The 13211-nt window shown below is 41.9% G+C and overlaps 1 protein-coding gene across 2 annotated transcripts; it reads left to right on the top strand.

The window, feature by feature from the left end:
* Positions 1-56: 56 nt before the first annotated feature.
* LOC110535550 (mitogen-activated protein kinase kinase kinase 8) lies at positions 57-12657 on the top strand. Of its 2 annotated transcripts, none has more exons than XM_036935256.1 (8): positions 57-422; positions 823-1255; positions 2682-2855; positions 3596-3857; positions 7340-7446; positions 8695-8847; positions 10194-10437; positions 10645-12657. In XM_036935256.1, exons 2-8 carry the CDS (start codon positions 899-901, stop codon positions 10773-10775), a joined length of 1428 nt encoding a protein of 475 aa, XP_036791151.1. In that variant the 5' UTR covers positions 57-422; positions 823-898; the 3' UTR covers positions 10776-12657. The 2 variants fall into 2 exon arrangements, with proteins under 2 accessions (XP_036791151.1, XP_036791150.1); XM_036935255.1 differs by having other exon boundaries at positions 66-422; positions 873-1255.
* The last annotated feature ends 554 nt before the right edge of the window (positions 12658-13211 follow it).

Here is a 13211-nt window from a genome sequence, read left to right as displayed (position 1 = left end):
CTGTCACTATATAGTCAGTTCTCTCATATACAACAGGGCACATTGCGAAATATTTGTATCGAAGCACAGGCAGAATTGTTGGAGTAGTGAAAATACCGCACTATCCCATGGAATTTGATGAATCCGTTGCCTACAGAAATCAAATATTAGGGGGAAATCCAAGACTATGAAAAGAAAAACGAAACTACAGAGGAATACACTAAAGTTGCAAGACACCACTTTCGGCTTATGTTTTTATTTACACAATGCCACCTAAACACAGAGACTGATAAGGACTTCCTCTTGTACTTCCTAGCTCGTGAGTGGGAATTACAGTCCGTTGGTTCTTTAGTGCGCGTTAGAGTTGACAGCAGTCGGACGCAAGAATGGAGTAGCGTATTCGGAGGGGATCCTACCCTACGTTATTTATTACAAAGAATCAGGTAAGCACATCGTTATTACGCTATTTCAAACAAATAATGGTCCGTTTATATTTGCTATGTTAGTGACTTTAGTTATGTTGAGTGTTCAGTGTTGCAGTGTTGGGAGGGCAATTGGTTGACGTAGTCTACACTCGAGTACATTCTTCTTTCACTTAGCGATAACATACAGCAGGGTAGGTCCGCGAGTGATTTTATTAGCCACCCAAGTTTTCTAAAAAAACACGAGCAAGTAATCTACAAGTGGTTTTAATTTAAGAAATCTGTTCAAAAGTATTCCCACGCATAATAGAGAGGTATATGATTGTATACATGGTTTGAAATATTTTAGTCAGATATTATATCTGTTTAGGCTTCTTGCGGTCAATTTGCAATCTATAAATTATATGTCATTATTTTCCAGCCCATATTGGAATTTCAGTTTCCTAATGAATCATCACCGTTCCATTTCAGAACTCAGCAGAAGCTAGAATATCAAAATGGATTACAAATATGCCAATGCTGGAATAGAACTCCTGCTGGCTCACATGAACATAGAGGATATCATTGGCGCTGTTGAGAATCTCTATCACACCGAGGAGGAAGAGGCTGGGGCATTGTGTGAAGAAGGTCTCTCTCAGGAGGAGATGGATGAGAACGAGGAGACTGTGGATGATTCGGGGGACGAAGTGACAAGGGTGACGGGAGGGACCCAAGGCACACAGCAGGGGAACGGTGGTGGTATGGTCCGGTACGGGACGGTGTCGGACTTGCTCTCCTTCGTCAACCTGATCTCTAACATGCCACCAGAATCACTGCAGCACCAGCCTGAGGAGATGGGTGTGTTACTGAACAAGGTGAGACTTCAGGACATTAGTGGGGTTTTTGTATGTTTTTGTATCTTTCCCCACAAAGGTCTCATTAGATACTTTTGGTCATGTGGTGTACAGTATGTGGACATCACAATCCAAAATGTTGGAACATTGCTGCGGGGACGGGCTTCCTTTCAGCCGCAAGAGCATTAATGAGGTTGGGCGCTGGTGTTGGGCGATTAGGTCTGTCTTGCAGTTGGCGTTCCAATTCATCCCAAAGGTGTTCAATGGGGTTGAGCTCAGGGCTCTGTGCAGGCCAGTCAAGTTCTTCCACACCGATCTCAACAAACCATTTCTGTATTGACATTCGCTTTGTGCACGGGGGCATTGTCATGTTGAAACAGGAAAGGGCCATCACCAAACTATTGCCACAAAGTTGGAAGCACAGAATCGTCTAGAGAATGTCATTGTATGCTGTAGCATTAAGATTACCTTTCACTGGAACTAAGGGGCCTAGCCCGAACAATGAAAAACAACCCCAAACCATTATTCCTCCTCCACCAAACTTTACAGTTGGAACTATACATTTGGGCAGATATCGTTCTCCTGGCATCCGCCAAACCCAGATTAATCCATCGGACTGCCAGCTAGTGAAGCGTGATTCATCACTCCAGAGAACGCATTTCCACCGCTCCAGAGTCCAATGGCGGCGAACTTTACACCACTTCAGACAACACTTGGCATTGCGCATGGTGATCATATTCTTGTGTGTGGTTGCTCTGGCATTGAAGCCCATTTCATGAAGCTCCCGGCGAGCAGTTATTGTGCTGGCGTTGCTTCCAGAGGCAGATTGGAACTCGGTAGTGAATGTCGCAACTAAGGACAGACTATTTTTACGAACTGCGCTTCAGCACTCGGCAGTCCCGTTCTGTGAGCTTGTGTAGCTGAGCAGTTGTTGCTCCTAGATGTTTCCACTTCACAACAACGGCACTCACAGTTGAGCGGGGCAGCTCTAGCAGGGGAGAAATTTGATGAACTGGCTTATTGGAAAGGGGGCATCCTATGATGGTGCAACGTTGAAAGTCTCTGAGCTCTTCAGTAAGGCCCTTCTACTGCCAATGTTTGTCTATTGAGATTGTGTGGCTGTGTGCTAGATTTTATACACCTGTCAGCAATGGGTGTAGCTGAAATAGCCGAATCCACTAATGTGAAGGGGTGTCCACATACTTTTGTATATACAGTGTATCAAAGTTTATTTGTCATATGCAAAGGACAATGAAATCTTAGAAGTGGCATTGTGTGTATAAGTGTGGTTGAAACTGTCTGTCCCTTCGTCTGTTAGTCAATCGGTCCGTCTGTTTGTCTGCGTGTATGTATGTGGTCAAGTATAGACCATCTGTCTGTAGGGTTATTTAAAGCCTTTACTGGTTCAGCAGCACCTTTCACACTGTATTTCACTACTTCTGTGCAGAAACACATGGTGCTGAAGAAGGGACGCTATCGCATCGATTTGGATGTACTTCTGTTTCCATGGATGTGGACCTACAAGACTCCAGGTTCCGGCGGCCATGTTCCAAAGGGCTCATTTGGGAAAGTCCACTTGGCCCAGGATACCGTTACCAGGAAGCGAATGGCATGTAAACGGGTGAGTCAATGAGTCCGCGTGCAGGAATGTCTGGCATGTTTGCAGAGTGGATTTCTCGAAACTGCCGCTGGCCGATCTATGTGCCAAGATTGATTTCTGGCAGGAAGTTTTGTTTTCAAAGCAATAGAAACTAATTTGTTAGGCCAATATAAAAGCAGAATGTCACATGTGAAGTCAGTCAGGTCTTTGCACCCAAAAACTTTGAAAGCTGCAACAGAACATCTAGAAAGAGGAACACTCTGTACTGTAGAAAGAGAAAAATATTTATCTGCGACATCTCAAAAGCCAGTATTGCAGACAGATAGAAACTGAAAGTGTTTGTCTGGTTACCCCACAGGAAACCCCCCACGCTAGTCTATCGCAGGGCCTAACCCCCAATCTATCTCCTTAGTGCTGAGTGTCAAGCAGAGACGCATCAGGTCCCATTTTTACAGTCTTTGGTATGACCCGGCCAAGGTTTGAACTCCCAACTTTCCAATCTGAGGCAGGCACTCTAATCACAATGGTACTTCAGAGGATATGGCTTTTATATTTATATTATTTCCGCCCACAAATAGTTACACACGATGGGAGTGGCTTCCTGGTCTGGCAATTCCATAGTCAGTGGAATGTTTACATACTAAAGACTGTGTAGATACTTTGCATAAGACATATTTTACTGTACATGTCTAAATCTCTTTTTAAATATAATGTCTATAGGATGTTCTTTAATGCCTTAATGGTTCTATTCATGCTACTAGATCCCCATGGAGCATTTCAAACCAGCCGATGTGGAGATCCAGGCCCGGTTCCGCCACGAGAACATTGCAGAGCTCTACGGTGCTCTGCTCTGGGACCAGAACATCCATCTGTTTATGGAGGCCGGCGAGGGAGGCTCGGTTCTGGAGAAACTGGACAGCTGTGGACCCATGAGGGAGTTTGAGATCATCTGGGTCACCCAGCAGGTCCTCAGGGGCCTGGAGTATCTGCACTCTCACAATGTCATCCACCACGACATCAAACGTGAGTGGAACATGCCCAAAACAAATGTAAAAAAAATGCACATTAGTACACTCAATTAGTAAGCATTAGAGTTAGAGCAAGTTATAGGCCTATAGCCTCTGCTTTTACCACGGTTTAGAAACTCAGTTTTTCTCAAATTCTAGCCCCAAACACATCAAAAATGGAACCCAGGTATGTGTCCAAAACACACACATGTACACTAGTAGTATATGTGTTACCTCCACTGGGCCCAAGCTGGTTAAATCTATGTTGTTTCAACATAATTTGTCAGTATATTATGACATGGAATCTACGTGGAAAATACATTGAATTTTAAAAAAAAAAGTTGTTTTGAGGGTAACGTTTCATCCACAGGATTATGCCATCACGGTAACCAATTTTCAACAGAGACAAACCTTGTATAAGATATGTTGAATTTGTACCTTTGAAAAAACGTCAGATCTTCAACGTAATATCCACTAGAAGAAAAAAAACGTAGGCTGGGCTGCACCTCCTACTGGAGAGTCGATCTATCTACAGCAGTTTTTATTTCTGTCTCCCATCCAGGGTTTTAACCAAGCCCAGTTTAGCTTTGATATTTGTCACTGACTATTACCAATGTGCTATCGTGAGAATTGTTGTGGAGAAATCTACACTTAATAGAGTCACTGGCACTATCAAATGACTTCCAACATTAGGTTCAACAGAGCAAATTAAATGTAACCATACTTTATGAATCATATATCCTCAATGATGCTATTTAGGCCTATATAGCATTTGAGCAGTCATAAACAGATATTGTTTCAATTCAGCCCTTGTAGGCCTAGGATTTCAAATGGAACATACAGGTAATAATACATGTTGGATTCATGTCTCCATCTCAACCAAAAATGGAAGTTAAAGAATTTAAAGTTTGATTTGATTTAGTCCTATTCTTTCACCTAGATTTTTGGTCAAAATGGAGACGTGAATCCGACATTGTAAAGCAAGACTCACTGGCAAAGATGGAGCGATCTCCTTCAAAAGTTTATATTTGGTTGCGTTAACAACCAAACACAATTCAATATCACTTTTGCAATACAGTAAATAGCCTATTAACTGTCGACAAATTAACAAATGACATGTTGGATTCACATCTCCAGCTCAACCAAAAATAAAAGTTAAAGAATAGGATTAAGCCAGTGGATCAGAGGGAACTATCCACGCAGTAGAATTGTGCTTGATTGCATTGTCAACCAAACACAATTCAATATTACTTTTGTAAGAGACTTAACTTTAGGCTATTTACTATCTTACAAACTAATGTAACATTCAACTTTAAAATGAGTAACGCATCCATGACCACATTTTGAAGTTACTGTAACAAATGTATTTTTATATAATCGTGGAAAGCGTGCATGTTCAGGGTTGAAGCTCTTTGGAAATCGAAACAATTGCTATAAAAATCTTCACAGATTCTCAAATGGCATTGATCACTTGCACCATGTACTTTAATGTAATTTCAACTAACTGCATTCCAGTTCATTTGGTTGTGCTACTAGATGAAGCAGTGATGACACATTAAGTTGTTGTAAAAACAAAACATCTGACATTGTAGTCCCATTTGAACTTTGGTGTGCTTTTAAATGGCTGAAAGTGCAGTTTAGGTGACAACCAAACCAAAAACTAGACAGTGATTTTCTATTGGAATTTGGTTGTGCTTTTAGATGGTTGAAAGCATGGTGATAACATATTGGGAAAATAGGTTGAAATCTCATTGATCAACGTATGTAACCAATACTGCCCAATGCTCCACATTGAAATGACATGGTGTGCCCAGTGGGCTGTTACTGTCACTATCCACTTTATGTCAAATGTAACCAAGATAGGACTTTAGAGTAAACTGCACCTTGAACCAACGGCTTCATAGGAAACTCAACCACAGACAACTAAAGAAACCACCTTGTAAGAAGGCAGGATGAAGCTGTGGTGTTGCTGACGGTGTTCAGGTCAGACAGGTAGCTAACGGGGTTTTTATAGGGGTTGTCCCAAATGGCACCCTAACCCCTATTTAGTGCACTACCTTTAACCTGGTCAAAAGTAGTGCACTATATAGGGAATAGGGAGCCATTTGGGGCAACACCCAGTATCTGATTAGCTAGCTACTGAAGTTGCTGAAACACAGGATTTTAGAGCGAGATAGATTAGATAGCAAGGCTAGGGCTGCAGGCAGGTGGCAGTGAGCTAACAGTGGAGTAGCGCAGCGCTGTCCGTCGCACGTGAGATTTGCTTCCAAGATTGTAGTGAGCTAAAGTCAATCACAACACAGCATTCAAAGCTCTGTGGCGTTACCGCTAACATCAGTCAAAACTGTGTTGATAAATGCATTTTTATTTTACCTTAATTTAACCATTAAAAGACCTTTGAGGTTAGAAACCCCCTTTTTTGAGGGGGACCTGGCGAAAGGTCAGCAGGAAGTAGTCCGCGTGTACATGCGACACGAGCACAATACTGTAAATTAAAAACAATTGCAATGGTCAGCAGCAGAGCTTTAAACTCAGCGAGCGATACCCTCTCCTCCAGTAAATGTATTGTATTAACGTTAACTTTATAATGTTGGGTGTTCCCTAGTAAAAGTTATACTATCTATAGAGGTTAATGTATTGCAATGAACTTTAAACAAAGACCTGTGGACCAGTCTATTATCGTCCAGTCAGTCAATCAGGGCTTGGCTAAAGACTAAATGCACTATATGTAGCATCTGGAAATTCCAGTCAGACCCTCCCTCCTTCCCTGCAGCAGGATTGACTGTAGGGCTTCTTAGAAGAAACCAGTGAGTTATTACTTTCTGACGTTTCACTGTGGTCTTGTGCTCTTCCTGTCCTCCAGTCAAAGGACGCATCCCAAATGGCGCCCTATTCCCTATGAAGTACCCTATGTAGTGCCCATAGGACTTTGGTCAACAGTAGTGCACTATATCGGGAATAGGGTGCTATTTGGGACACACAAAATATGTAATGTTACCTCAGTGAGGTAAGGGATCAGGGGGGCAAGGATGGAGAGGAGGTTTGGGAAAAGCCTGCTTATTCATTATAACTGTCAAATTCTGTGCCAAAACCCTGAAAGATGTTTGTTTGACTTCAGTAATGACTTTTAAACGCTTTAGTTCCCTTTTTCTTTAAGCTCAGTCAAAAGCCATTCAGAGACTCAACATGCCTCATAGCATGCTCTGTGTGAACTTTAACTTTACATCAGTGCAAATTTTGATACTTCTCGCTTCCTTAAATGTACATACAGTTCCTATCACACATACTGTATGTCAAGAGCAATTTCAGCAAATGATAGAAGAAATGTGGACCTTGTGACAAACATTTAACAGAATAGCATGTTAGCACACACTATATTAGGCTCTGAGATTATACTGTATCTTGCAACACATGTTCTTTAGCTTTGACATGGCTGAACTGCACAGCTTTTCTGGTGAATCTCACTCACCCTCTCCCCCCCCCCCTTTCTTTATTCAGCCAGCAACATTGTTCTGATGTCAGACAAAGCGGTGCTGGTGGACTTTGGCCTGACGGTGCAGATGACAGAGGAGTTGTACACCCCTAGGGACCTGCGCGGCACAGAGGTAAGTGACTCTGCTCTCTTCAACACCCTCCGGTCTATGACATAACGACAAAAGACACTCTCAAGCCTATGACATAACAAAAGACACTCTTAGGCTTATGACATAACAACAAAAGACACTCTCAAGCCTATGACATAACAACAAAAGACACTCTCAGGCCTACGATATGACATACAGGGTTAGGGTCAATTCATTTTCAATTCAGTCAATTCATTTTTTTTGGGGGGGGGGGGGTGGGGGATTTCAGTTTACTTCCTGGTGACCTATGACATGACAACAACAATAACAACTTCTTACTTTGTGTGAAGTTCAATAGGTGTGTTTACTAAAAGGGAAAGCGGCAGTTTTTCCGTTGAAGATTGAGATCAAGCGATGCCTCAGGGCATTCTGAAAATTATTTAGTTAGTAGACGTGTCAGTGTTTGTCTCACAGTGTCCCATAGCAAAGGAAATGGTGCAGGGGGATCACATCAAACACGAAGAGATAATGAGATAATGTATAGGTTTATAGGTGGACTATAGGTTTTGTGTGCATTGCATAGGCTACAGAGTTGTTTCAAATTGACATTGTTTATCAGTAATAATACAGTAATAATACAGTAGGTTGAAGGCCTTTGAACACTAGCATTTTCAGATTCCAATTTACATCCTTATTCAGTTGGGAAAATCTTGGAGGAGGCATTCACTCTGTTCTTTCTCACGACCCTCCCTCTGCTCCGTCCTCTTCCTAATCCTCTCCTCAACCCTCTCCTCCCCTCTGTGGTGACCTATACCCCTGATGGCTGAGTGGGAAAGTCCCAGGGCAGAGAGACTGACACCCAGCATTAATAACAGGGAGGGAGATAGCTAGCCAACAGAGTGGAGCTGCTGAGACTAGGCTGACATTAGCTAACATGGGGGAAGGCTGGAAATTCCAGTTGAGAGATGGACTCTGGTCTGATGTTTACTGTTTCACATTTCACAGACCGTACACAGTGCAGTTCCGAGCCTAACACCAGCCCAGCTGCTCTTAGGGTTCCTGTATTAATACATAGTCATAGAGACACTTTATTATTCATTTTATAACTGTTATGATTATCACTGGCAACATGACTACATTTATTTTTTATTTTTTTTACATTTGATGAAGAAAAATATGGGGTACTGTCCAAACACTCATTTTCTTCTTCAACAATTGACATTATGCCATTGACCCTGTGAGTAACCATTGACCCTTTGAGTAACTGTGCTCTTGTGTTTTCTTCCTCAGATGTATATGAGCCCGGAGGTGGTTCTGTGTCGAGGACACAACACCAAGACGGATATCTACAGTCTGGGAACCACCATTATCCACATGCAAACTGGCAGCCCGCCCTGGGTCAGGAGATACCCACGCAGGTCCTACCCATCCTACCTCTACATAGTAAGTGCTACTCTCCCTATCTCCCTCTCTACCCATCCTACCTCTACATAGTAAGCATCTCCTGAAAGTAAAAAAACAACAACTATTAGATGATTTTTGCACTTCCAATAAATGCACAAATATATAAAGTAGTGTGGCAGAGGTTGTTTCTGCATAGTCATTCCACTAAGTAATGGGACAATGGAAAGTGGATGGATGAAGTGTATAGATAAGTGAATGGTGAACATACAGGCTTTCCTCTTGCTACACTGACAGGGCTGAAGGAGGGGAAACCCCCACTTGTAGTCAGTCTTTGAAGCAGACAGATGTTTTCATCACCCAGTTTAGATTTCCACGGCATAGGCCTAGATTCTTGCAAGATCATTTCTCAAACATCATGTGATCCCTTAACGTGACTGCCTGCATCCCAAATGGCACCCTATTCCCTGTATGGAGCACTACTTCTGACCAGAGCCTTAGGGGCCCTGGTCAATAGTAGTGCACTATGTTGGGAATACGTTGCCATTTGGGATGCTGCATCTGTCTCTGGCACATTGTCAGCATACTCCTTCAGGCTCAGTACAATAGTTCTGTTTTGCTTTTAACAGTGTTTTTCATGATCACATTCCTGATTTGATTCTTTTTTGGGATTGGCTGCAGTTCCCGAACCTGACTTTCTGTCGCTAAAAATACTGAGATTTCTGCTTATGCGGCATCCAATAGCCTAAGTCCTTTCAGCTGCTGCTCAGTGTGCAGTCGCTCCACGCTGCCGCCTGTACACAAAACAGTTGGAACAACTGTAGTTATTTGTCTGTTGTAATATTAGGCTATTGCAAACATAAGCATGACACAAGCAGGTTGTTTAGCAATTCGATCTTATTCCAGGATTCAATATTTCGGGAAAACCAGGGAATTTATTGAAAGCTCAAGGAATTTTGCAATCCTACTTGTACATGAAACTTGTTTTACACTCGGGGAGTTGTGCCCAGAGATAGCATGAGTTGCAGGATAACTTTTATTCTTACCTAGCCATCTCCATGACTAAAAAGACAAGGAATGCTTATAGTGATGGTGGCTAGGTCTCGCCTAACCTGACATCGCATTCTCACATTCCATAGAAGACTCATATGTGAAACTGTTGCATCAGACCTAGTTGGGTTGTTTTCTTTAAAAAGAGCAGTGTTGGGTTGTCGATGCTGGGTTATTGAGACCGGAAGACTGGATGCACAGTTTTGTTGTTTTTAACCCAGCATTTTTTTTTAGAGTGTAGAACCTTAAGAATAGCTGTGAAACCCTAATTATCTATATGGTTCTACCACAGAGGTAGGATGGCTTTACTCCAATTATAATTCCATGGCTCCCCTCAGATCCACAAGCAGGCCCCTCCCCTGGAGGACATAGCAGAGGACTGCAGTGGTGCCATGAGGTCCTTCCTGGAGCGAGCCCTGGAGAGGAACCCTGCCCAGCGCAGCTCTGCAGCCGAGCTCCTGAGGAACGAGGCCATCAACCCTCCCAGGGAGGAGCAGCCACGCTGCTGGAGCCTGGACTCAGCCCTGGTGGAGGCTTCCCACCCTCTGAGGCAGCACAGCCAGCAGCCTGACACCACACAGGGTAGGGACTTATATATCTTCCTGTTCTCTATTATCGTACTTCCCTAAAATATACTTTCTTCCTCATATTCCCTACAGAGGTAGGCAGGGACTTAAAATGTTAACTGTGCTGTGGTAAAATGCTTACGCACTTCCTCACACTAACATCTGTATGAAACTTCATGAGAGCGTATGTTACCAATAACAATACAATTCCCTTTTTTTGCAGAATCGTCTCTGTACTCTGAGCCTGAGGACTCTGCCCACCTGAGGAGGAAGGGATCACTGTACATCGACCTAGGGGCAATGACTGGGTACTATAATCTAGTAAGAGGCCCCCCTGCTACAGAGTATGGCTAACCCTGACCGTAACCCAAAGACACATTTAGTAAGACCTCTGACAGAATTTGGTCTGGTAAAGCTATAACTGTAACCTTTAACCTTAGCCTGGTACTAAGGTAATGACTTTATTATCCCCATGGGGACATTTTGGTATGGGTGAACTGATAGGTCAGAGACTCTCAGGAAGTTGAGTTTGGAACTCATGAAGACTCAATGGTGAATGTGTGTCTGATATGTTTTGAAAGAGTCACCAGAAGGACAGAGGGTTGGGTAGAGCAGGTGAAATGGACGCTGTAGCTATCTTAGTTTGCCATCTCTCAACAGTGCTGAGCCTCATTGGTTGAAAGAGATGTTACTCAGTAACTCTGGGTTTCATTGGTCAACAGTGGAATAAGCGACATCTTGTGATGTGCTCTGTAGATACATGATATATTAGCATGTTTTACAAGTTTGTTTCTTGCTCTCTTAAAAATAAAGGTGCAAGTTGGAACCAAATTACATTCTCGAGAGCGATGCCATAGGGGAACCATGTTAGGGTCTTTGAAGAAGCATAAATGGGATGGTTCTTTGAACAACCATACCAAAATCCAAAACCGGTGTAGGGTTTTAAGCCTTATTTGCATATTTCCCAGGGTGCCTTTCGAGTGAATATTAGAGTTAAAAGTACTACCCATGACTGTTTGCTAGTGATAAAGACATGCTTGTTGCATTCACTAATTTTCAGTTCTGTGGCTTCACCAAGAGAAATCCTAAGTGAATATGTTGTCATTAAAATAAAATTATTTAAAACAAAACATATTTCATAAGGCCTTTTTTGAGTCCCTAGTTGCGGGGCCTGAAACTCATAGTTTTACAGGCCACATTATGCTGGCTTTATAAGTGATGTGTAATTCCTATTGGAATCCAGCCAGACTGCAGATATTCAATGTTTGACATTTTATTCACCCACAACCTGCCTTCAAAATGACTGCCAGGGTTGGGGAGACTAAGATACTCATATCTTAAACATCTAAACTGGAACAACCATTTCAGTAACGGGTGCAACAAGTCCAAGTAACAGATTGGATTTGTTTATAAAAATGTATGTTATTTATATTTGAGTAGCATAAGATTTCAGAATCAATCAATGTGCATGCAAAAACATTTTAAAAACAATGTAAAAAAAATCTACCTGCACTAGGGCCTGCTGGGAAATATGATAATGATGGGTGTGGTTTTGGTTCAACTCTGGTTATTAACACCAACAATGGGGTTCTTTTACACTACTGAGTGTTCATTTACCTCTACAGTGTTAATTTAACTTGAATCAACACTAGAAATGTTACACTGAAAAATCAACACTAGTTAACACTGGCCAATTTATTGTGTGCTATGAAAGGGACAAATCTGCAGGCTTCAATACAATTCAAAAACCTTTTAGAATTCCGAAGAATCATCACGTTAAGAACCCCACATTTAACTCAAAGGTTCTTTATCGAGAAAGAGTTCCCCAAGGAACCTTCAGAGTTTAGGAAGAACCATTTAAAAACTTTTTTTTTTTTTTTTTTCAGCGTAAAGAAATGTCTGCATGTGTCTTATGATTGAGACATTCTGTGTGTCAATATGATTTCTGACAATGTATTTGCGGTTTGTACAAACCATATTGTCTGAATGAACTTTTTGTTTGTTCCTGTGGAATCTGAATATTATATTTTGAGTACTTGCTATGCAAGTTACACTGTGTAGTACATGTGTAATCAATGATCTTTTACATGTATTTTACCTATTGGATTTGTGGTTTTCTAATGAGATAAATGTCTATAGGATTTTGTAAATTGACTTCAGTCTCTTTGTCTCAATATGAAGTTGAATTACTGAATAACATGTCATATAATTCATCTGAATAAAATGAAAAAGTCAACACCTGTGTTTTTGTCATGTTAATGGTTGAATAACTAGATCAAATGGAAGGGGGACATCATATTGAAGGTATAGCCATCTGTTTCTATGGTGAGTGAGTGGGAGGTTTTCATTTTTGGTCAGCTTCCACTCTGTGTGATCATGTCACAGCGCAGGCAGTCAGCTCATACACACAAACACCTGTAGTTACTAGTTCCTACTCTGAAATGTTTTTGAAGAATTGCAAATTGTTATTATAAAGTTTGCATACTATATACATTACAACTCTTCCTTCAACTACTATGTGAGTGGGCTCCATCCAACATGCTCAAATGTTTCTGTTACACAACTACAGTATCCGTCTCTGTGTTTTCTGGTACTTTGTGTATGAAGAACAGTTCCTTGATAGCATTGGAGATCAATTTCCTTATCAGGAAGCATGTTGCTCCAATCTCGCTGATGTCATGGTAACAGTGTGTGGGCAGGACCGGTGACAGGGCGAGGGCGGGTATCAACTAGGTATTCCCTGACCTCAGCTAACTATGACTAACACTGACATGTCATGACCATATATGG

The sequence above is a fragment of the Oncorhynchus mykiss genome, chromosome 11, assembly GCF_013265735.2.
Source record: "Oncorhynchus mykiss isolate Arlee chromosome 11, USDA_OmykA_1.1, whole genome shotgun sequence".
In the NCBI taxonomy this organism is placed as follows: Eukaryota; Metazoa; Chordata; class Actinopteri; order Salmoniformes; family Salmonidae; genus Oncorhynchus; species Oncorhynchus mykiss.
The sequence above is the reverse complement of the archived record's forward strand: the minus strand, read 5'-3'. Positions and strand labels throughout refer to the sequence as shown.